The 21,281-nt window shown below is 43.8% G+C and overlaps 1 protein-coding gene across 1 annotated transcript in view; it reads right to left on the bottom strand.

Annotated features, from left to right (window-relative positions):
• Window positions 1–1,626: 1,626 nt before the first annotated feature.
• The window catches only part of NAA25 (N-alpha-acetyltransferase 25, NatB auxiliary subunit), a 71,937-nt gene continuing 52,282 nt past the window's right edge, over window positions 1,627–21,281 (bottom strand). Inside the window, exons 20-24 of the mRNA XM_073676349.1 lie at window positions 13,902–13,967; window positions 13,723–13,820; window positions 13,227–13,334; window positions 10,141–10,287; window positions 1,627–3,315 (exon numbers count right to left, since the gene is read on the bottom strand). Of these exons, the coding sequence (XP_073532450.1) occupies window positions 3,193–3,315; window positions 10,141–10,287; window positions 13,227–13,334; window positions 13,723–13,820; window positions 13,902–13,967 (542 nt within the window). The 3' untranslated portion in view covers window positions 1,627–3,192. The remainder of the gene's footprint in view (window positions 3,316–10,140; window positions 10,288–13,226; window positions 13,335–13,722; window positions 13,821–13,901; window positions 13,968–21,281) is intronic.

Genomic DNA, 21,281 nt, shown 5'->3' on the forward strand with positions numbered 1-21,281 from the left:
ACCTCAGTCAGTGGCTCCCGCTGCCGGGAGCGGACGTGTTCCCGGCAGCGTGAGCTTACAGCAGCCATGCACAGCTGTTACCATCTCCAGATGTGACAGCTGTGCATGGGAGATCAGCGCAGGAACGTGGACAGGTAACTATTTTTTTTTTTAGTAAACTAAGAATTAAATAAAATGGTGTGGTTTATTTCAAATAAATTATTTTTTTCTGGGTGTAGTGTGTGTTTTTTCTTTTTAACACTTTGTAGGTTAGTAATGGGGGTGTCTTATAGACGCCCATCATTACTAACCTGGGCTTCATGGCAGCTGGCGCTGACATGAACCCCAGCCCTATTACCCCCTGCCACCGCACCAGGGCAGCGTGGAAGAGCGAGGCTAAGTGCCAGAATTGGCGCATCCTATGGATGCGCCATTTCTGGGGCGGCTGACGGCTGGTGTTTCTAGCCTGGGAGGGGGCCAATATTCATGGCACCCTTCCTGGGCTATTAATATCAGCCCCCAGCTGTCTGCCTAGCCTTTGCTAGCTATTAAAATAGGGGGGACCCCACGTCATTTTTTTGGGGGGTCCCACATTTTAATAGCTAGTAAAGGCTAGGTATTCAGCTGGGGCTGATATTAGTAGTCTGGGAAGCTCCGTGGGTATTACCCCCTTCCCAGGCTTCAAACATCTGCCCCAGCCGTCTGCTTAACCTCCGCTAAAGACTAAAATTAAGGGGAACCCCACGCCAATTTTTTTTTAAATAAATCCTTTATTTTAACACTAAATGACAAGTACAGTAATCAACACTGTCACTGTACTTCATATATATGTGACTGACATGTTTCTATCTATCTAATCTATGTATGATTCTCTATTCCTTCTATTCTAAATTGTCGGGTACAGATGCTGAATTGCCGCCCGGCTTTTTTAAAGAGACGGTGCATGAAAACACTATTATTTTTTTAAATAAATCCTTTACACTAAATGACAAGTACAGTAAGCAACACTGTCACTGTACTTCATATATATGTGACCGACATGTTTCTATCTATCTAATCTATGTGTGAAGCTCTATTCTTTCTGTTGTAAATTGTCGGGTACCGGTGTATGCCGCTGATGAAAATGGATGATAGTAATGTTGTTGTTGTATGCCTTATGTTTATGAGTGACAGTTTTCCTGCTATATACCTGCATGTCATAAGAATTTAAATTAAAAAAGGACCATGTTAAATTCAAATCTGTTTTTTTTAAATTTTTACCGGTGTTTGGTATGCGTTGGAAAAGGGGTAGTCTTATACGGTGAATATATCCTAAACTCTATATTTTAACAGGAAAGTAGGGGGGTCGTCTTATACGCCGGAATATACGGTACATGGAAGGTTTTATCGTTGTACATTTTTTTTCTTCCTCGATCACAAGCTAAAGAGACATGCTGCAAACAATCAAATGCAAAGGAAGGACGAAAAATAACGCAAATTAATTTAACAAGTCGTAACTCCATTTCTCACATCACAAAAGCTTCCACTTTAATTTCTTACAATCTGTATTTTGAAGACTCCCCACCCCCTCCCCCATCGTTGGCGATTTTCAAACCCATAAAATTATACATTTTAAAAGTAAAAATTCAGCCAGTCATACACAGTGCGTATTACATAGGGATTTATTTAAAAAATACTCTTGTCAACCACCTAGCATCACTAACAAAATGTGTTTGTAATATAGGGCAAAATCCCGATGGCCAGGCTCCCTGAACCCTTACATACAGTTTGTGAAAACAGTCAGGTAAAAGATTAGCGAAAGTCTGTAACTCACCCGGCAACCCAAATCAAAACCTATTCCTTTCATGCTGGTTGTTTCATCTGCACGTAGGGCTGAGATTAGCATTTTATTACATACATGTTTGTCTGTATGCATATGTGTATGTACATAATTATATACTATACAAATATACATACCCACATATAGATTTATATAAATATACACCAGCACTCAGATAGTGACAGGGTTGCATAAATAAGCATACAAAATGTTGTAATATCTTTAGCAAAATGGAGCTAGCCACTTCAGATCCTGAAGAATGGTGAAAAGGTCTTCTGCCATAGAAAGCAAAGGAACACAGGTTTGACATTTCAAAGCACCTGAACGACTCAGAAAAATAGCTTGTTTTGTTGAGACGACTCAAACTAGACCAGGCTTAAAGCTTTTAATAATTTATGCCTTACTACTTAGATGTAGTATTGTAACAGGATAGAGGGCTCCTCTGGTCTTTAAAAGAATAACAAAATGTTTAAAGTTCCCCATACACATTAGATTGTTGTCGGATGAACAATCATTCTGATGACAGCCATCTCCTTAGAGTCCCCCATATACAGGGGAGCTTGGTAGAGCTCTACTGAGCGATCCTGTGCGCTTTATTGAGAAAGTCGCTGCCAGTCTCCTTTGGCAGTGACTTATCACCCAAAGAACAAAAGGATCAGCCAATGGGAATTCGGACGACCACACCAATAATTGTCAGGATCACCTGACTTTAGTCTAATGTTTATGGGGGTCTTTAGATTACCAAATATGTGGCTTATAGAGAAGTCACTTGTCTCATTCTCATACTTGGTAGCAGATTTTCAAGCCCATGTTCCAGATGCTGTGTATATCAGCTTTTCAATGGTCTGGGCATGGACTTAAAAAGAAAAAAATAATTTTTAAACTCTTGAAACACATTCCATATAATTTAAAAAACAGGAAGGGGAAAATAGGGCCATTTGCAAACCATAAAGTTCATGTTTAGGTGAAGAAATTGATGTCATAAAAGCTAAATAGAAAAAAGGAATTTCATAAAGCACCCCAAAAAAAAATATATAAATAAAATTTATCTAGTGATTGGGGGGGGGGGGGGGATAACGATTGGGATTCAGCCAATTACTATTGCTGCATGTACAGTTTCCATGATCGCATGAAGGGGAAAAAAAGGCATGAAAAATGCATTGCTGAAAGATCATGAGCATGTATAAAAAGTGGTCAGGTGCAGGCCACGGCTGCTGCTTTATGTACAATAATTTAAACCAAATTGTATAAATTTCATTCACTATTAAAAAAAAAAAAAAAAAAAAAAAAGAATCAGATTGTTCAAGTCCTTCATGCATGTTCTCGGGAAGTTCTGGATTAGGATGACCGCCAGAAGCTCAACAATGTATTGAAAGACAGTTCTTATTCACATTCTAGAGTTTTAGTTTTTTAATGGTTTCGAGTCTCTTCCGCAAGAGATCGCCCATCTCTTGCAATGAGTGCACATAGCTGTTCTGAACCTTGTCTGATGACAGCTTTGTAAACTTCTTTTCTTCCTGAAAAAAACATGAAAAATAAATAATTAAATGGTAATTTACACAAGCAGAGATTATATATACATATACACATATATATATATATATATATATATATATATATATATATATATATATATATATATATATAAAAGAAAGAGGTAAAAGAGGATTATAGATTTTCTCTTTTTCCTAAAATGCAAAGGAAATGTGTCATCTTTAATATACACTGCTCAAAAAAAATAAAGGGAACACTCAAATAACACATCCTAGATCTGAATGATGAAATATTCTAATTGAATACTTTGTTCTGTACAAAGCTGAATGTGCCGACAACAAAATCACAAAAATCATCAATGGAAGTCAAATTTATTAACCAATGGAGGCCTGGATTTGGAGTCACCCCCAAAATCAAAGTGGAAAAACACACTACAGGCTGATCCAACTTTGACGTAATGTCCTTAAAACAAGTCAAAATGAGGCTCAGTATTGTGTGTGGCCTCCACGTGCCTGTATGACCTCCCTACAACGCCTGGGCATGCTCCGGATGAGGTTGCGGATGGTCCCCTGTGGGATCTCCTCCCAGACCTGGACTAAAGCATCCACCAACTCCTGGACAGTCTGTGGTGCAACGTGACGTTGGTGGATGGAGCGAGACATGATGTCCCAGATGTGCTCAATCGGATTCAGGTCTGGGGAAAGGCCGGGCCAGTCCATAGCTTCAATGCCTTAATCTTGCAGGAACTGCTGACACACTCCAGCCACATGAGGTCGGGCATTGTCCTGCATTAGGACGAACCCAGGGCCAACCGCACCAGCATATGATCTCACAAGGGGTCTGAGGATCTCATCTCGGTACCTAATGGCAGTCAGACTACCCCTCTGGTGAGCACATGGAGGGATGTGCGGCCCTCCAAAGAAATGCCACCCCACACCATTACTGACCCACTGCCAAACCGGTCATGCTGAAAGATGTTGCAGGCAGCAGATCGCTCTCCACGGCATCTTCAGACTCTGTCACATCTGTCACATGTGCTCAGTGTGAACCTGCTTTCATCTGTGAAGAGCACAGGGCGCCCGTGGTGACTTTGCCAATCCTGGTGTTCTGTGGCAAATGCCAAGCGTCCTGCACGGTGTTGGGCTGTGAGCACAACCCCCATCTGTGGACGTCGGGCCCTCATACCACCCTCATGGAGTCTGTTTCTAAGGCTATGTGCCCACGATGCAGAATTGAAGCAGAAAATTTCCGCAGCGTTTCTGCATGTCCTTGGCAGTAAAAACGCTTGCAGATTTTACACGTGTTTTTACATGCGGATTTGACTTGCGTTTTTCAAATGCATTGAGTAGTCAAATAAGCATGCGGAAACGCACAAATAATGGACATGCTGTGGATTTTTCCGCACAGAAAATCCGCTGCAGAAAATTCCGTAGCATGTGCACAGAGCATGCGGCTTTTCATTGGGGACAATGGGGCACGGATTACCAAGCCTTTTTTAAAGCGTTTCCGCTGCGGAAATTCCACTTGAAAAACGCATAGTGGGCACACAGCCTAACAGTTTGTGCAGACACATGCACATTTGTGGCCTGCTGGAGGTCATTTTGCAGGGCACTGGTAGTACTCCTCCTGTTCCCCCTTGCACAAAGGCAGAGGTAGCAGTCCTGCTGCTGGGTTGTTGCCCTCCTACGGCCCCCTCCACGTCTCCTGGTGTACTGGCCTGTCTCCTGGTAGAACCTCCAGCCTCTGGACACTACACTGACAGACACAGCAAACCTTCTTGCCACAGCTCGCATTGATGTGCCATCCTGGATGAGCTGCACTACCTGAGCAACTTCTGTGGGTTGTAGAGTCCGTCTCATGCTACCATGAGTGTGAAAGCACAACCAACATTCAAAAGTGACCAAAACATCAGCCAGAAAGCATTGGTACTGAGATGTGGTCTGTGGTCCCCACCTGCAGAACCACTCCTTTATTGTGGGTGTCTTGATAATTGCCAATAATTTCCATCTATTGTCTATTCCATTTGCACAACAGCATGTGAAATTGATTGTTAATCAGTGTTGCTTCCTAAGTGGACAGTTTGATTACACAGAAGTTTGATTGACTTGGAGTTATATTCTGTTTAAGTGTTCCCTTTATATTTTTGAGCAGTGTATACATTAGATAGATAGATAGATAGATAGATAGTGGTCCCTACATAGTCCTCCATTCAGTATAATGGACCCCACATAGTCCTCCATACAGTATAATGGACCTCACAGTCCTCCATACATTATATATATGCCATTGTGCAGCTTAGGCTACAAATGTACAGTAGTTGAGTACTTACTAGTTTATAGCGGGAGACATTTGGGGGCATTTCACCTTGAACAACCCCAGTGTCTGATCTCTTGGTAGCTGAACAGTGCATCTTGTGGCTCTGTCACTGTACAGATAAAAGCAGTTGAAGGGTCCTGTGCTTAACGCCTATGAGACAACTACTGGCCAAGATCAACTGTGGCCATAGTCTAAATATGCCAAAATAACTGCAGAACCAGTGTACAGATGAAAAGGTGCTTTTTTTTAATTAGATAACTGATCATAAGTAACATCCAATGAAAACAGAAGACAAATGCTTCTAAAGCTATCAGATGCTTATAATTTATGCCAAACATAAAATTATACTAACAGGAGAGTTATACATCAACACACAAATCTATTACATATCCTTAAATTACACTTTCATAGATTACTTTTCAGATGATCACTAATCCTTCAAAGCTACAGTAAACCATATTAAAAAAATCACGCCTAAGCGCATATTCGCATGACAGCAATTCTTGTCTGTGTGATATTCATTTTAAAAATGGACAGGACCCTGACCCATATAATTTAAACTATTTTACATGTTATTTTTTTTAAAAACAGATCCGTGTGTCAGTAACAAAGGTAACTCATCTGACTTCTGGAATTAGAACAGTTATCAATTATTAGATCTATTCCTGGGAAAGAAAAGAAAAAAAGAGGAAAAAGAAAAAGAGTGAAAGAAGAATGGGGGCAGGATGTGTGTCCCCTAATGTATTCAACAAGATAGAGTTTTAAGGCAAGCGCAAAAATTTGGGGGGACATAGCACCATGGGATGATCTAAAGACCTTCCAGAAGAGAGAGTCCAACATGAGGAGTAGATGGCAGTCTTGCAAACTGGGAAAGAGGCACTTGATACCTGACTGCCCAAAAGGGAGCAAATACTCAAGTGGAACGAGCAGTTACCTGAAAGGGAGAGGTGTTCCCCTTGGATCTTGGCCACCATCATGAAAGGCTACAGATCCATCAACTTGAACAATGCAAGACCCTTGTGCAGCATGCCAAGGAGCATAAACAACAAATCAGAAAACCTAAAGGTTTTCATAACAGACAGACACAAACTGACCTAAACAGATCCAGTCAGTCAATGTAACCCTGGTATGGAAAGGGCAAAAGGTAAGCTGCACAACAGCTTCATGATATAGAAGGTCAACAGGACCTTCCGTAGGATGACGGCAGCCAACCCAAGATAACCTTATGCTGGTGAAGCTCTAGAAAGGAAGATGAGAAAGCAGCAAGCTCCGAAACCCTGCAAATTGGCATGATTGCCACCAAGCAGGTCAGCTTCCAGGAAAAAAAAAAAAAGTTTCAAAGAGGTAAGATTGGGTGCTGAGTCTTGCACTTTCTAAAGAAAGTCAGGATGTGTTAGAATATAACAAGGGGCCCCTTAAAGAAGCAAGACTGAATAATGACCTTTGGCGTACTGGACCTTGGGAAAAGAGGTTAGAATGAAGAAGAAGGGGGAGTAAATGGGTTCTCAGACCAGATTGACTAGGCCTTTTGTGGCTGGAATACCATCCACATTTAAGAATACATGATGGCAAAGGAAGAGCAAGAAAGGGGAGAATTCTTCCCAAGCAGTGAATCCTCCAGAAGTTTGTATTAAGATTGTGACTCCTAATTGGGACAGTGATAATGTTTCTAAGGCGCTGTGGAATATAACAGAGCTACCGTATTTTTGGGACTATAAGACACTTTTTTCCTCCAAAATTTTGGAGTAAAGTGTGGGGAGTGCGTCTTATAGTCCCAGATATACCTGCTGTGGTTGGGGAAGGGGGGGGCAGCAGCGGAGGAGCGAGTCACAGAGGCAGTAGCCGGCTGCTGCAGCTAACATTGTGCCTGTTAAAGAAAATGAATATTTACTGCTCCCCACGCCCATGGGAGTGGACAGTAGTTACTATTCCTTTTCCTTAATAGCGGGCACGGTGCTATCTGCAGCCACCGACTCCTGCAGCTGCTGTGTGAGCGCGTGTGCCTGCTATTAAAGAGAATGAATATTCACTACTCCCCATTCCCATGGGTGTGGGGAGCAGTGAATATCCATTATATTTAACAGCGGGCACACATGAACGCCGAGTAGCTGCAGGAGCCGGCAGCTGCGGCTAACACCATGCCCGCTATTAAAGAAAAGGAATAGTCATTGGTCTCCACGCCCATGTGGAGAGCAGTGAATATTCCAGCAGCTGATCTCGGTGTGTTGGGGTGCATAGCAGTAATGTCATGCGCTGCTCACACGGTGAGATCAGCTGCTGGCAGCAGAACGGGACAGCACTGGAGCAGAGGGAAGGAAGGTGAGTAGAATCATTTATTTTTAGGTGTATAGCGTGTTGGGGGCCATGCATACCATGAAGGAAATGAGGGGGCCCATGCATACCTGGATGGGGGGGGGGGGCATATTTGTATACATACCAGGATGGGGAATATTCGTATAGAATTGAGGGACCCCTTTAACAGTGTCAGCAGCAGACCTCCCACCCAAAACAGTGCATAATGACCACATTTTTTGCTTCAATTTTTTTTTCTTTTATTTTCCTCCTCTAAAACCTAAGTGCGTCTTATGGTCCGGAGCGTCTTATAGTCCGAAGAATACGGTATATATGTCAAGTAAATATATAAAATAATTCCGAGGCAACAGAGGTGTTGATGAAAAAAAGCAAAAACAAAAACAGAGCTTTTATCTGTTTAATCCAGCCATAAAAACAAACATTTCAGCTAAAATGTATTTTTATACCCATCTGGTGTTTGCGTAACAGAGTGGTACACAGGTGGTGTATGGGTGATCCTATACAGCAGGAGTGGGGAACCTTTTTTCTGCCGGGAGCCATTTGGACCATCATTCGCAGGTAATAAAAGATTATCTATTTAAAATTTATTCTGCTATATTTGGTCAAACATTTAATTTACTAACCTCTAATGTGATTGCTAGAGCAGCTTCTCTTTGGTGAGACATGTGAGGTTAAGTGGTATTGATGAGGTTACTACTCGTGACCACTTTTCCAGATTTGCATTGGCCTGGAGTCAACTCTTTGTGATAAATTTTGATAAGAAATCGCAGCAGTAAGTTCTAAACAGGAGACTCTGGGGGGCATATGCACATCACAGGACGGGTTGGTGGTGGGACTGGAGCGCGCTGACTTTCAAGATGCGTCTGTAGTAAACTATGCATGCGCGTGCTCATCATCTCAGGAGCAATTAAAGGGCCCACAGCCGGCAAAATGCGGTCGCTGGGCCTAGCACTGCGGTTCCAGGGAATCTGCCCAGGAGCTGCAGAAAAGGACATCTGCATACGTGCTGGAGGTTTCCCACCCCTTCTATACAGCTTCTTAAAGAGTGACCAGAGTATCCTACACTAATGCTGAAGAACTCTTGATTTAAACAGTATGTGAAAAGATCCACGTCAGGAATGCCATAGCAATGGCAGAACTGCCAGAACACCTATAGAAGGAGGGACCATTCTCCTGGGTCGAGAGTTTCTTGGCTGAGAAAGTCTGCGGCCAAGTTGTCTTTCCCCCGGATGTAAAATGCACATACAGTTTTGATTAGTTGAGCATTATGGATGTTTCCTGGTTAGCCAAAAGTGGTTCCTAGTGCTTCCTGGATGGTTCACGTAGGCCATGTCTGACAAGATGTCAGTCTGGACTAATGTCCTTGGAGAAGGGGAGACCAATGAAATAAAAAAAAAAAAAAATTCAGACTGTTCTGAGTTCCAGGAGGTTGAATGAAGACTCTTCTTGTGACCAGAGGCTTTGTGAGTTGTGTGGGAATAGAACACGACTCCCTAGATTAAGAAACTGTTGTACGTCGTCTCTACCAGCAAATGAAGGAATGCAGCTTGTTTCACTTACACTTTCCCGGTGAGGCGCCCCCTCACCTCGTCACTGCAGTCCTCAGGAGCGAGATCAGAGAGGCAGAGAAGGCGGTACCGGTAATAGCATACAAGGGCAGGCCAGAGGGATGGGCTACCGCTCTGATAGTCTTGGAGGGCTTATAAATTACCATAAAATATACGCCCTATAAGATGACACCCGGCGTATAAGACGACTCCTGACTTTTGAGAAGATTTTCAGGGGTTAAAAAGTAGTCTTATACGACGGAAAATACGGTAATCGTATAAATGTGCCCCTGCTGTGTGCGGTGTAATGGCTGTGTCTGACCATACAGGAACATGGTCTGATCATACCACATCTCCTGGACAAGGGAGGAAACAACAGATTATACAGCATGGGATCTGTTCTGTGTTCTCCCCTGCCCAGGAGCTGTGGTATGATCAGACCATGTCCTGTACGGTCAGACACAGCCATTACACAGTACACAGCAGGTGCACATGATAAGATTTTTTAAAAAACACATCTAATTGTGAAACTTCGTATTATTCAAAGATCTATCGATTAAAATTAACTTCGTTCGTGGGAAAACCCCTATAATAGGTGTACATGGTATGAATATTTAGTTTCTTTACTTTTTGTTTGATTCACTTTCTAAACAATGAAAATGTAGAACCCACCTCTGTAAAATTGACATTATTCAGGGAGAGATCTTCAACTTTCAGTGCTACCAAAGAGGTCTCCACCTCCCTTATATAGTCCGTCACATTTGTTAGCAAAGTTTGCAGTCCGGTAACATAATCCTGGAAGCTAATGAATACTGGAGGCTGTAAAGACAAAAATTCACAAAAAGCTTTCAGAAGTTGAAGTGTATTGATTCTTAAATAAACAGCTTATAGGATGCTGATATCAATGTACTGAAGACGCCAGTTTAGTAACTGCGGAATTGTTTTCTGAATGGGAATTTGGAGCAGCATTAAAAAGCGTGTAGTTCAGCACCACCTGAATTACTGTGGCCCCTGGGCACCACAAGATCTGCCCAGGATACACCCTAACAAGTATATGGTGGTAGCTTTCACTTGATCACGTTGCTTTGCACATTTTAAAGATACTCATTTAAAGGGGTTGTTAGGTCTAAAACTAAAAGTTTACAGTGACTGTATATGATTGCAGATTTGTGAATAATCACATTGCGCACTGTGGGGATTCTCCAGTGTCGGCGGTCATGTGACTGCAAGTATGCAAGTATGCAATATGCACATTCCAACTAGACTGTTTCCAGCCTTGCTCAATGCAAGGGTATTGAGTGAGGCCGGAAACAGTCTAGTTGTAATGTGGCCGGGAGTATGCATATTGTATACTTTCGGACACAACTGCTGTTACCAGAGCAGACACTGGAGAACCCTCACAGAGCGCAGCAGTGCGTGTGATGTGAGGGTTCACAAGTTAGGAGTGACTGCAGGCTTTTAGTTTTGAGACTGGACAATTCTAAGGCTATGAGCGCATGTTGAGTATTTGATTGCAGAAATTTCTGCAAGGTTTCTGCATCTCTTGGCAGCAAAAACACGCGTTTTTACTTTTTTTTTTTAAAGCGTTTTTGTACAGAAATTAATGCTTTTTGGAGCTAAATAACAATATTTGAAAAAAAGAAACGTGGGACATCACTTTAACCCTTGGATTACTGTCAGAACTGGGATGAATACATTGGTTAATTTAAATGATTAAAAAATGTGTTTTATTTCAAAGTGTTTTCTTCTCAGTGTTTGTTTATTTAACTCTTTACTTACAGGTTTAGTAAAGAGGGTGTCTGGCTGTTACACTGACACCTAATCCTGTTACCCCTAATGCCGTATTTGTTTTGTTAGTACATGCAGATCCACCACATGTAATGACATTTTAATCTGTCAAAATTTGCAGCTGAGAATAAAGTCTCCACTACAGAAATGGACATGCTGCAGGTGAATTTATGAAATAAAATGAAGAATTAAAAAAAATAAAATAAAATGGCGTAGGCTCTCGCATCATTTTCATAACCAGCAGAAGGAAAGTCAACCACTGGGGGAAGATATTACTAGTCGGGGAAGGGGTCATTAGCCATGTTCCCTGGCTATTAATAACAGCCCACAGCTGTTTGCTTTGCGTTTACTGGCTAGATTACAGGGCACCTCTGAAAAAAATTGACGTGGGGTCCCCCTATAAAATCTAACCAGCAAATGCTAAACAGACAGCTGTGAGCGGATATTAATAGCCGGGGAAGTGCCTATGGATACTGGCCCCCTTCAAGGCTAATAATATCAGCCCTCAGTGGCCCCAAAAATGTTGCATCCATAAGATGAATATGACACTTAGCCTTGCTCTTACCACTTGCCTTGGTACAGTGGCAGGTGGGGTAATAGGGTTGGGGTTCATGTCAGCCTTATATTGGCAGCTGACATGAAGCCCAGGTTAGTAATTGAGAGGCGTCTATAAGACTCCCCCATTAAGTACCCCATAGTAAAGGTTTTTAAATAAACACACGGCGTGAAAAAAATCCTTTATATGAAATAAAAGTCCACAGTTTTAATAATTTATTTAAAAATAAAAAAAATCAGTATACTCAACTAACGCCCAATCCGCTGAAGCCATTTTCCCATGTAAATTTTTTTTTTTTTTTAAAACAACCACATCCCTCACCTGTTCGCCGTGATGACATAATCCAGAGTGTCCCATGAAGATCTGGGTCAGTTCTAGAGCAGTCACATCACCGATGTGACTGTTCTAGAGGACAACAGGCTATACACTAACACAGAAGTGTAATCACTCCAGTGTCAGGGTATAGCGCTGAGCTGTCGGGAGAGAAGTCACCTGAGTTTATCAGCTGATGAGCTCCAGTGACCTCACTTACTGCATAACCGCTGCATGAGAAAATTCTCACGCAGCGGTTTGGTAAGTGAGGTCACTGGAGCTCATCAGCTGATAAACTCAGGTGACTTCTCTCCCAGCAGCTCAGCGCTATACACAGCCAGGAGCAATCATGCTCCTGTCAGTGTATAGAGTGCCGCCAGGTTATCCGATCGCCGTGGGACAATCGCGGTTATGGCGGATAGGTGGGTATAATGTGTTTATTTTAATATCAATTTTATTTTTTTACACTGTGAGCACAGGAGCCAGCTGATTAGACTACTTCTCCCATCACATCAGCGACGCCTGCTCTCGTTGTTATCAGCAGCCATAGGCTGATGAGAGGAGTAGACTCATCAGCCGACGCCTCTGACCCGCGGTCAATTTTTTGTGCATTTTTTGACCCATTGACTTCAATTGAATCAGTCAAATCTGCAGCAAATCTGCAAATATTTTTATACCTGCATTTTTACTGCGGATTTGACTGACTCAATTAAAGTCAATGGGTGAAAAATGGGGCAAAACGCACAAAGAATAGACCTGCTGCAGATTTAAACAGAATGCAAATCCTGACAGGAGTGTCATTGCATTAGCTGGCACAAGGATTCCCTAGCGTTTTTGGCCCATCTCCGGGCAGCGAAAACGCACCGTGTGCACATGGTCTAACAGATTTCCTTTAAGCAGAAAATATAGTCAAAATTTTTTACGACTGTTACTTAACGAAAAATAAAGAACCATGGCTGCAAAATGAAGATCCAAAAATCAAATCCTTTTTTAATTCAGAACATTACTATAGATAAAATAGTAAAGACACGTGTCTGATTCTATTACTATGTATTTGCACAGTAATCACTAGCAAGGTCACAGAGAAGTCATGCACACTTACGGTGGCACAGCTGTCCTTTTTCTTCTTTTTCTTTTTTTGAAGATTTGATTTAAATGGCCTGAGGACACCAGCAAAATATCCGGATACCCATAGAACAACTGAAATAGCCTAATAGAAGAAAAAAGAAAAAAAAAAAAAAGACCTTTAAGTGCAATAAGCCTATGTAGATCAAGAAGGTCAACGGCAATAGTAAACCAGGAATCTGTATTTACTTAGCCTCAAGCTAATCAAAAAGGACAATTTCAACCAAAACAATAAGCGAGTGAAATTTAAAGGATAACAATCATTTTATATAATTTTTAAATATTTGGGGGCTGAGGGTCCCGGGATCTCCAAAGAGCCATTAGTATAGAAGGGTCTAAGAGCCCAATAGTAAATGTATGGCCAATGTGTTTAATTATTGGATTAACTGATAAAATAAGTAAATACTAAGAAAATTTTCCATAACTTCACATAAATCATGAATAATGTTTAACCCAAACATTAAGCAACTAACCTCAACAAAGAAGACCAAGTTCTCGATGATATGGGGCGAGACCTTACAGTGACCCTCTTGCATGCTTAATAGGTCTCCTTTACATTGGTGAAAAACTTCTAAAAATGAAAGTACAATGTAGTATTTAAAAGTTACAAGCTTCTACTCCGAGCAACAATACTGAATGTACTTGTAAATACCTTGCAAATGGCCAAGAGCAAATTTTAATCTGTTCCCAATTTTTTCTTGGACTTCACAGCTATCATCTGTAAATGGAAAAAATAGCTTCAGAGGACCACACATAGAAACAACAACATTTTCCAGAGTAATAAAGGTCAGATGAGAAGGATCCGCCTGCAGCCTCAAAAAACATAAATGGGTTACTGGAGATGAATTCGGATGGGCCAGAATTTTGGTAAGTAAAGGGAATTTGTCATAAGGTTTCTGCTACCCCATCTGAAAGCATCAGGTGGAGCCAGAGACTCAGATTTCAGTGATGTATCACACACTGGGCTGCTTGCTGTACTTTTGATAAATTACTGTTTTTTCTGCTGCAAATCAACCAGTTCTCTGAATGTTGAGCTCTGTATAACCCTGACCACACCACTGATTAGAAACTTTGTGTGTACACTGTGCATAGGCAGAAAGCTGCCAGAGGTGGGGGAAGGGTTTTACAGAGCTCAGGGATATGGAGGACTACATGGCAGGTTTACTAGTCCTGCAGTGATAATCTCCTGCTGATAAACACCAAGGTTACTTACCGGTAGCCGGTTTTTCCTGAACCCATGACAGCACACCTTGAGAGAGGGCTCCGCCCCACCAAGGACAGGAAACAGTCTGAAATAAAAGGGCGGTACCTCTCCCTCGCTTCAGAGAGAGAGATATAGATATATATAGATATATATATATACATACATACACATACATACAGACATACACACATACATACACACATACATACACACATACATACATACACAGTGGTGGCCAAAAGTATTGGCACCCCTGCAATCCTGTCAGATAATACTCAGTTTCTTCCTGAAAATGACTGCAATCACAAATTCTTTGGTCTTATTATCTTCATTTAATTTGCTTGCAAGGAAAAAACACAAAAGAGAATGAAGCAAAAATCAAATCATTGATCATTTCACACAAAGCTACAAAAAAGGGCCGGACAAAAGTATTGGCACCCTCAGCCTAATACTTGGTTGCACAACCTTTAGCCAAAATAACTGCGAACAACCGCTTCCGGTAACCATCAATGAGTTTCTTGCAATGCTCCGCTGGAATTGTAGACCATTCTTCTTTGGCAAACTGCTCCAGGTCCCTGATATTTGAAGGGTGCCTTCTCCAAACTGCCATTTTGAGATCTCTCCACAGGTGTTCTATGGGATTCAGGTCTGGACTCATAGCTGGCCACCTTAGAAGTCTCCAGTGCTTTCTCTCAAACCGTCTTCAGACTTCATAATGCCATGCACACGGTCAAGCAGTCCAGTGCCAGAGGCAGCACAGCAACCCCAAAACATCAGGGAACCTCCGCCATGTTTGACTGTAGGGACCGTGTTCTTTTCCTTGAATGCCTCTCTTTTTTTTCCTGTACACTCTATGTTGATGCTTTTTCCCAAAAAGCTCTACTTTTGTCTCATCTGACCAGAGAACATTCTTCAAAAACGTTTTAGGCTTTCTCAGGTAAGTTTTGGCAAACTCCAGCCTGGCTTTTTTATGTCTCGGGGTAAGAAGTGGGGTCTTCCTGGGTATCCTACCATACAGTCCCTTTTCATTCACACGCCGACGGATAGTATGGGTTGACACTGTTGTACCCACGGACTGCAGGCAGCTTGAACTTGTTTGGATGTTAGTCGAGGTTCTTTATCCACCATCCGCACGATCTTGCGTTGAAATCTCTCGTCAATTTTTCTTTTCCGTCCACATCTAGGGAGGTTAGCCACAGTGCCATGGGCTTTAAACTTCTTGATGACACTAAGCACGGAAGACACAGGAACATTCAGGTCTTTGGAGATGGACTTGTAGCCTTGAGATTGCTCATGCTTCCTCACAATTTGGTTTCTCAAGTCCTCAGACAGTTCTTTAGTCTTCTTTCTTTTCTCCATGCTCAATGTGGTACACACAAGGACGCAGGACAGAGGTTGAGTCAACTTTAATCCATGTTAACTGGCTGCAAGTGTGATTTAGTTATTGCCAACACCTGTTAGGTGCCACAGGTAAGTTACAGGTGCTGTTAATTACACGAATTAGAGAAGCATCACATGATTTTTCAAAGGGTGCCAATACTTTTGTCCACCCCCCTTTTTTAGGTTTGGTGTGGAATTATATCCAATTTGGCTTTAGGACAATTCTTTTTGTGTTTTTTTTCATTGAAGACAAATTAAATGAAGAGAATAATACCAAAGAATTTGTGATTGCAATCATTTTCAGGAACAAACTGAGTATTATCTGACAGAATTGCAGGGGTGCCAATACTTTTGGCCAGCACTGTATATATCTATCTATATCACCCAAAATGTAAAGTGCTTCACCGGGGCCTGAGGAAGACAGGGGGGGGGGGGGGGGAACTACGGGTACTGTCATGGGTTCAGGAAAAAAACGGCTACCGGTAAGTAACCTTGGTGCTTTCCCGTCACCCATGACAGCACACCTTGAGAGAATTTTGGAGAATATGAGCACCCTAGGGAGGGAGCACCGCCTGAAGTACCCTTCTCCCAAAGGTAAGGTCAGAGGAGGATAGATCCAACCGATAGTGCTTGTAGAAGGTGGATGGTGCAGACCAAGTAGCAGCTTTACATATCTGGTCAATCGAGACGTCTGCTCTCTGCCCAGGAGGTTGCTACAGCTCTGGTGGAATGAGCTTTAATACCATCCGGTGCCGGAACCCCTGTAGATGTATAAGCTAGACAAATGGCCTCCCTAAGCCACCTAGAAATAGTTCCCTTTGATACCCCGTGACCTTTCCTACTCCCCTGAAAGGCCAGAAACAAGGACTTGTCCTTCCTCCACTGACTAGTCATGTCTATGTACTGTAGTAATGCCCTTCTAACATCTAGATTGTGGAACCTAACCTCCCCGGGGTTTTTAGGGTTACTGCAGAAAGAGGGAAGCACAATCTCCTGATTACAGTAGAATCTGGATACTACTTTTGGAAGGTATGCCAGATCTGTACGCAGGACGACCGGGTCCTCATGAATTTGGGTGTATGGGGGATCAACAGAAAGGGCCTGCAGGTCACTCACCCTACAGGCTGACGTTAGGGCCACTAAGAGGATGGTTTTGAGGGTGAGGAACTTTGGAGAGATAACCTGCAGGGGTTCAAATGGGTCGCCAGAGTGCGTTTAAAACCAAATTCAGGTCCCAGGGAGGAATTCTGAGAACCCGAACTGGCTTAGCTCTGGAACAGGATTTAATGAATCTAAAGACCCATCTGTTCCCCGCCAGGTTACAATTATAGAGCGCCCCTAGGGCGGACACCTGAACTTTAAGTGTTCACTTAACTAACCCCAGGTCACGTCCCTTTTGTAAAAAGGACATCTTTAATTGGAGGTTTATCCGACAATGGGGAGTCTATAAAATCCAGGAATTTTCCCCAGATTCTGGAATAAGTCTTAGTTGTTATGGGCTTCCTACTACCCAATAGGGTGGAAACTAGGCCTGGTGAAAACCCTCTATTGCTCAGTAACAACATCTCAAATTCCAAGCCGCCAGATTGAAACCTTTGGCTTGTGCATGGAATATCGGCCCCTGGATAAGAAGGTCTGGCCTGTCTGGCAGGACCCAGGGATCAGAGATCGACATTAGGCGAAGCAGGGAGAACCAGGGTCTCTTTGGCCAAAAGGGGGCTATCAGAATTATCCTCGCCCCCTCCTCCCGAATTTTCCTCACAACTGCCGGGATCATTACTATCGGTGGAAACGCGTAGGCCTTCCCGAACTTCCAGGGCATCTGGAGAGCATCCACAACATACGGATTCTCTGTTGGATTTAGTGAACAGAATCTTTCCACCTTCCTGTTCGCCCTGGTGGCGAACAAATCTATGTCCGGTGACCTCCATAGCTGGATAATCTGTTGGAAGACTATCGGGTTTAAAGCCCACTCTCCTTGTCTTAAAGTGTGGCGACTGAGGAAATCTGCCCTTGAATTTTCTACCCCCCGGATGTAAAGAGCACTGAGGGATGGGAGATGCTGTTCTGCTAGATGCAGTATTCTGTTTGCCACTACCATAAGGGAGCGAGATCTTGTTCCTCCCTGGTGATTTATATAAGCTACTGTCGTCCGATTGTCGGACCTGATCTGGACATGGCGACCCTGTATGTGGGGAAGGAAGCCTATCAGGGATTTCTCCACTGCCAAAAGCTCTTTTAGGTTCGATGATGCCTCTATTTTGTGACGTAGCCAGAGCTCCTGAACTGAGAGATCTGCTAGCTGACCCCCCCCAGCCAGAGCCACTTGCATCTGTTGTAATTGTATGGTCGACTGGTCTGGACCATTGTAAGCCTGAAGTCAGATTCTCGTTGTGTGTCCACCAGGAGATGGAGTTTACTGTCTCCAAAGAAAGAGATAGTCTTTTTTCTAAATGTCCGTTGAAGGATTTTTGTGCTGACAGGACTTCACACTGAAGAAGCCTCATATGACTCTGGGCCAATTTGACTGCCGGGAGACCGGAAGTCATGGAGCCTAGTAGGGACATTGCCCCTCTAAGGGACATCACGGGAGACTTTATGGCCCTTGAGACCAGGCTGATTATTTTGCAAACCTTGTCTTCCGGGAGGAAGCAGGATTGGAGTTGGGAATTTAGGGTCAAGCCCAGAAAGATCTGAGTCGTTGAGGGGGATAGTTTTGATTTTTGAAAATTTATCAACCACCCTAGCTGATGTAAAGCTGTCCTGACCTCTAAAAGTTGAGAGGAACAGTGGTCCTCCGATTTCCCCATTATCAGAAAGTCGTCCAAGTAGTGAACAATCACCATGTTTTTGATTCGGAGAAAAGCTGTCACCTCCGCTATAACCTTTGTAAACAAAAGGTAGGCCAGGAAATTGGAAATGTCTCAATTCCCCTTGGATGAACAGGGCTACACTTGGGTACTTCTGGTAGTCTGGATGGATTGGGACGTGATAGTAGGCATCTTTTAGGTTGATAACTGCCATGAAACAATTGTGGTGTAGGAGTTTTACTGCAGAGTTCACTGATTCCATCTTGAAAGTCTGGTTCTCTATCAGCTGATTTAGACTTTTGAGGTTGATAATGGTCCTTAAGGACCCATTTGTTTTTTTTTTATCACGAACAGGGGGGAATAAAATCCCCATCCCCATATTGAATCTGGAACTTCTTGAAGGACGTGCTTGTTGACTAAATCTAACACTTCCGATTCTAGGGCTATCTGCTCCTCCCTGGACTTCCTCCTGGAGGTGATCATGAAGGTTCGGTGAGGGACCTGACTGAAGAGTATCTTTAGGCCGTTCTTTATGATACTCAACACCCAGGGATTTGAAGTGATGGCTTCCCAAGCTGGGATAAAATGGGAAAGCCTTCCCCCGACCTCTAGCCTCGCGTCATTTGGGAAGATTTTTTGGTACTGAAGGATGGCCCCCCAAACATGTAACCAGAGTCCTTTTTAGATCTGGGCTCCCATCTTTTCCTTTCTCCCGGAGGGCACCCCCGGTTAAATCTCTTCCTCCGAAAATAGGACCTTTTTGTGTCCCCCATGAACCCTGGGAAACCTCTCTTCCTGTCGCCAGCCTTCTCCAAAAGCTCGTCCAGTTTTTGGCCAAACAAGAGTTTACCATCACAAGGAAGGGAACATAGTTTATGTTTAGATTGTAGGTCTCCTGGGCAACCCTTAAGCCACAGGGCTCGTCTGGCAGCATTAGACAAATTTGCAGACCTGGCAGCGAGTTTAACCGAATCCGCTGAGGAGTCGGCCAGAAAAGCGGATCCAGCTTGTAGCAAAGGCAGATTGGAGAGGATTTTATCTCTGGATATCTTTTTATCCTTTAGCTGGTCTCCTAATTGCTGAAGCCACACCATGAGTGACCTAGCGACACAAGTGCCTGCTACCGCTGGCTTCAGGCCCCCTGCCGCTGCTTCCCAGCTGTGACGCAGGAAGGAATCTGCCTTCTTATCAAGAGCATCCTTTAGACTGCCCGAATCTTCCAGGGGTAGGGACGATCTTTAGGATGATCGGGCGACAGACCCGTCAACTTTAGGAATTTTATCCCAGGACCGAGAGACACTATCCTCAAAGGGGCACCTCCTTTTAGAGGATGAGGGCAACACTCCTGATTTCTCCGGCTTCCTCCATTCCCGGTCTATAAGGGTCTGAATTTTAGGATTCACTGGAAAGGAGCGTCTCTTTTTTTCCTTCAGGCCTGCAAACATAATGTCTTCCAGGGACCTGGCTGCCTTTTCCAACCTCAACCCCATGGTAGATCTGACCACTCTGACCAACTTGTCAGTATCCTCAATAGGGAAACAGGGCCTACCACCGTCTGATGAAGAGGAGGATGCTGAATCACTGAGGCAAAGATCCTCTGACTGGGAGGATAAATCATAGTCGGAGGAGATATCCTTATGGCTTCTCTTTATCCCCTTTAGTAAGTCTTTCAGGGAATCCTGAACCTCTGAAAGGATTACGGACCTCAAATTAGAAGCAAAATCCAGGGTGCTCTCTGCTATGGTTTGGTTAATACAGCTAGCACAAAGCTGTTTCTGCCAATCTATGGAAAGGGGGGCCTGGCATAAGGCGCAAACCCTGTGCTTCTGTTTGGCGCTACTCTTCTTAGGTTCCTAAGGAATGAAGCACATAACTTTCCATTACTATTAAGTGACATTCACGAAGATCACTCACCCCTAAAGTCACAAAAGGGTACCGGATTCGGAGGATGTGGTGGGACATAAGATGAATCCCTTCTGGATGGCCCTGAAGCGTCCGACACCTTACTTCTCCTGCTGCCGCTGCGGTTGCTGGAGCGGCCGTCCGTGTGAGAGGCGTCCGACTGCTTCTTCTGCTGGCGTTGATGAGATGGAGGGGTCAGCTGCTGCTGCTCCTGGCTGTCCTGGTCTGCCATAGCTGCTACACCACAGGAGTATAGGCAGCACTTGACCAGGACAACCCCTCCACCTTAAATAGGGCACATACGGAACCTCCTCCGGTTCTTGTGTCCTCCCCCCCTCCTGGCACCCACCGGCCGATGTTTGAAAAAAGGCGGCCGGCAAGCGCTTACAGGGCGCCGCCATGTTGGATCCGGGTGCCGCCCTCCGACGTCATCGGGCACGCCTCTCCCAGCATGCACCGCGCCGTGATGTCAGGCGCGTCACACCCGAAAGACGCCGCTACCGGCGTGCGGCCAGCCAGAAGCATGCGGCAGGGAGAGGACAGCGCAGCGGTCTGCGGGGAGTCGGAGCCCTCCTCAACGCCTGCGCACGCTCGGACACGGCTCCAGGGAACCGCGGACGGCGCTTCTGGAACCTGGAACCCGGTGCACAGGCTGGTGCCCGCTCTTCCACACAGGAACAGGCCCAGGTAAGTATGGACACCTTTCTTCAGACAGGTCCCATCAAGGACAGGAAAC

The sequence above is a fragment of the Phyllobates terribilis genome, unplaced genomic scaffold (assembly GCF_046119375.1).
Source record: "Phyllobates terribilis strain yellow unplaced genomic scaffold, ASM4611937v1 Scaffold_1__5_contigs__length_1240528914, whole genome shotgun sequence".
Lineage (NCBI taxonomy): Eukaryota > Metazoa > Chordata > Amphibia > Anura > Dendrobatidae > Phyllobates > Phyllobates terribilis.